General features: G+C 50.9%; 1 protein-coding gene across 1 annotated transcript; it reads right to left on the bottom strand.

The window, feature by feature from the left end:
- Window positions 1-664: 664 nt before the first annotated feature.
- On the bottom strand, window positions 665-2697 carry CLEC14A (C-type lectin domain containing 14A). The gene has a single exon (XM_049611593.1). It carries the CDS (start codon window positions 2530-2532, stop codon window positions 940-942), a length of 1593 nt encoding a protein of 530 aa, XP_049467550.1. The 5' UTR covers window positions 2533-2697; the 3' UTR covers window positions 665-939.
- Window positions 2698-3702: the final 1005 nt, after the last annotated feature.

Below are 3702 nucleotides of genomic sequence, written 5' to 3'. Positions count from 1 at the left end.
AAATCCAGCTCATTTTTGCTTTAATGCACCCAAAAGATTTCAAATCAATACTTAGCATTAACGTTTTAATTGAAAATTAACATCACCATAATTGCAAGTGAGGATCAGCATCCTAATGTTTAGGAGAGGGCTATTTGGTTGGGAAGGTCATTACACTGGACAGCACAAACGCTGGAAACGGAAAACACAAGTCATTTGTTTCCTGAGCAAGGACACACAGTAAACACTTGAATTGGTGGTCAACTATAATTTCCTTCTAGAGCCAGCTACTCTGGCAACACTACAGTTTGGATTTATAGCAGAGCACATAAGTAGCAGTGACTTTGAAAGCAAAGTATAAAAGAACCAAGAAAAAAAGTTGCTAGTTGTTAAAGATCTACTCCTCATTACAAGGACTTGAAGATTTCCCCTTCAATCTGAAAGCAGGATGCTCTTATTGCTATTCCCAGCATGCCCCTATGCTGTTTTTCCTAAATAATTACTCCTCCAGGAAACCAATGATATTTGAGTGTGGGTTATCAACAATCCTTTATTTTTTGCCTGGGAATTTCAAACCATTATATGTCCAGGCTGAACAATGCAGACAGTAAGTTTCCTTTCCATTTTGGTTTAAAAATTTTTTTTAATTGTGTTGTTTTCTATTTGCTTCCAATGTCTTAACAAATTCAAGCCCTTCTCCAAATCCCCCAGAATAAACACAAGGGAAAACCTCTCCACAGTAGGATCCCAGCCCCCACTACCACCATAAGCCACTTCCATTTCAATCACCTCTGTCTTCTTCAGGGATCCAGCGTCCAGTTCAGATTTATCTCCTCAGTAGAGTAGAGAGAATTTGGGGGAAGAGAATTTTCTATAGGAATAGTCAGTCCCTAAATAAGTTCATTTTCTTTCCCCTTTCATTGACAATGAAAAACTCTGCTCAGAGGGAGTGCCTTTTCCCTATGTGTCACCTGACCCAAGAGAGGACCCTGTCAGTGAGGCGCCCTCCGCTCTGTCCCGCAGACCACAGTCCCCTACCTTCACCCCATTGTCTGTGCAATGTACAGAACTGGAGCGCAGAGCAGCGGCCTCGGTACCACTCTCCATGCCTGGCTGGGCCAAAGGCTCCTTTCTTGACTGGGAAGAAGAGCTTTTGTGGAAGCAGAGTTTGAAAAGACCCAGCACTGTCACAGTCAAGATAACCAACACTATGACCGCTATGCTCACAAGTATGAAGACCACGGTGGAGGAGGAGTTGAAAGCCTGGGGAATGGCAGGGGAAGACGTGGAATTAAACTTGGGAGTCACGCTTCCTGAAGAGGTGATGGCGGCCTTTGAATTAGCTTGAGAGGACATCTGAAGAGTGGACATCGTGCTCTGTGCTCCCCACTGAGGAATCTCGGCAATAGATGTTGCTGAACTGCCTTGTCCAAGGACATGTGGTACCTCCCTTGGCTTTTCAGGTACCCTGGGTGTCCACGTTCTCTTCTGATCGGGGCTGGCTGCAGTGGCTGACCTGGTGGGCACCTCGGTCCCCTCAGAGACCGGCTGTCCTTCCCCACTGATTACACAAGACTGTCCGTCTTTCCCCAGCACGAAGCCCGCCGCGCATTCGCAGGCAAAGCCTCCCAAGTCATCTACACAGTTAGAGTGCTCTGCGCATTTGCCAGCACGGAGGTACCTCCCGGGGCAGGGACAGAGCACAGCCCCGGAGGGTATCCCGTCCCAGCGCGCGCCGACCTCGTCCACGATGCAGGTGGCTGTGATGGAGAGCTGCCCAGGGCAGAGCGCACTCACCTTGGTCCCTGGGGGACTGAAGTCCAGAGCCGCGCTGTACAGCTGGAAGGGCGCACGGTAGCTCAAGTTAGAGGCGGCCCCGGGGCGCGGCGCCGGGCACAAGCCCTCAAACTGGTATTTGCACAAGTAGCCATTGGCGCGCGCATGGCATCGCATCTCCTTCCAGCCTGCGGGCTCAACCCCCCGGGTGGCCTGGAGTCCTGCGCAACTCCGAGAAGTGCAGGAGCGTTGAGGCTCCTCCACCCACTGCAGTGTCTCGCTTTCGGACACGCTGACGTCGGGGGAGAGCCAGGAGAAACCCCGCAATGGCTCTTTCTCCAGAGTGCAGTGCGATCGCCCGCGTTCCAGCGCCACCCAGAACAGAAGGTCTTTGGAGCCCCCTCCGGGCCCCGGGCCTGCCCGCAGGAGCGCAAGCACCGCCCGGAGCTCTGCGCCCCCGCTCACCGTGCTGAGCGCCCCGCCGCGCAGACTGCAGGCCTCCTCGGCCGCCAGCCTCTTGATGGTAGCGTGGTGCAGGCTGTAGCAGGCCCCCGAGGCCGAGCAGCCCGCGCGGTCTGCGGTGGGGTGCTCGCTCCGGCCAGGTCGAGGCCAGAACGCCTGCCAGAGGAGGCACAGAGCTAGTGCCGGCCTCATCTTGAAGGCCCTGCGCCCACAGCTGTTCCCAACTTGGATCTGTCCCGTCCGAGGGCGCGGAGCTGTCCCAAGAGCGTGGTCACCGCCCCCTACAGCTGGCTCTCCCCCACTTCCCCGCCCCATCAACGGCCAAGAATCCCCACCGCCGCCCTGACTGCAAACAGCCTTCCTTAGGCCCCTACAGGAAATGTGTCCGGAGCTATGCCAGGCCTCTCGCAGCCCTGATTTATTCTGGGGTCGGGGACACAGCTGGTGCGAGAGGTATAGGGAACACAGTCGACCAGGTCAAACACCCTGCTTAGAGCAGGAGAAAAAGAAACAAAGTCGCTACAGGGAAGAAACGTAACGTTTCCCTACCACCCCCCCCCCCCCCCCTCTCCACCCTCGTAAAAACTGGAGGGGGAAAGAATCTTGTGAGAAATATAAGCATATCCCTTCACCACCAGAGGCAGCACTATTTAAGTGCCAATCTCTTTCTGGGCACTGCTTCTCTCTCCTGTCCAAGGAGATTTCTGCACGCTAATTGCTAGACAAAGAATTTAGAGAGTTCCTTTTGGGTGTTTTCAATGGGTAATACTGCTTCTTCAATCAGAGCTTGTCTTACAGTCTATTTTTTGCTTCTATTTGTTTCTCTTTGAAATGGCCTTATTGGTCGCTCAGGAAAGGAAATGTACTTCTAAGCCTAAATGGAAAACAATGGCCATAGATCTTAACTGTTGTGTAGTTACCTTTCCTTACCACTGTATTGGTTCATAACTTCTTCTGGCATATATGTTATATAAAAATGAGATCGTGGTCTTATTAATGTTTGGGAACAACTACCCCATGTGTAATTTTATCCTTGAACTATTTTAATATTTTCACCTGCGATTGAGTTGCCAATATTTGAATTCTTTTAACGTTTATTTATCATTGAGAGAGAGAGAGACAAAGCATGAGCATGGGAGGAGCAGAGAAAGGGGGGAAACACAGAATCTGAAGCAGGCTCCAGGCTCTGAGCTGTCAGCACAGAGCCCCACTGGGGCTTGAACTCACAAACCTGGAAATCATGACCTGAGCTGAAGTCAGAGGCTTAACCGACAGAGCCACCCAGGTGCCCCTTGAGTGCCAATATTTGTATTAGTAAGTTGTAAAAGTCCCCTTTAAGGGACACAAGAATTCAATATTCTTCTTTTTTTTTTTAATTTTTTTTTAACATTTATTTATTATTGAGAGAGCGAAACAGAGCATGAGCATGGGAGGGGCAGACAGAGGAGGAGACACAGAATCCAAAGCAGGCTCCAGGCTCTGAGC

The sequence above is a fragment of the Panthera uncia genome, assembly GCF_023721935.1.
Source record: "Panthera uncia isolate 11264 chromosome B3 unlocalized genomic scaffold, Puncia_PCG_1.0 HiC_scaffold_1, whole genome shotgun sequence".
Classification (NCBI taxonomy): Eukaryota; Metazoa; Chordata; class Mammalia; order Carnivora; family Felidae; genus Panthera; species Panthera uncia.
Note: the sequence above shows the minus strand (reverse complement) of the source record. Positions and strands in the feature narration are given on the sequence as shown.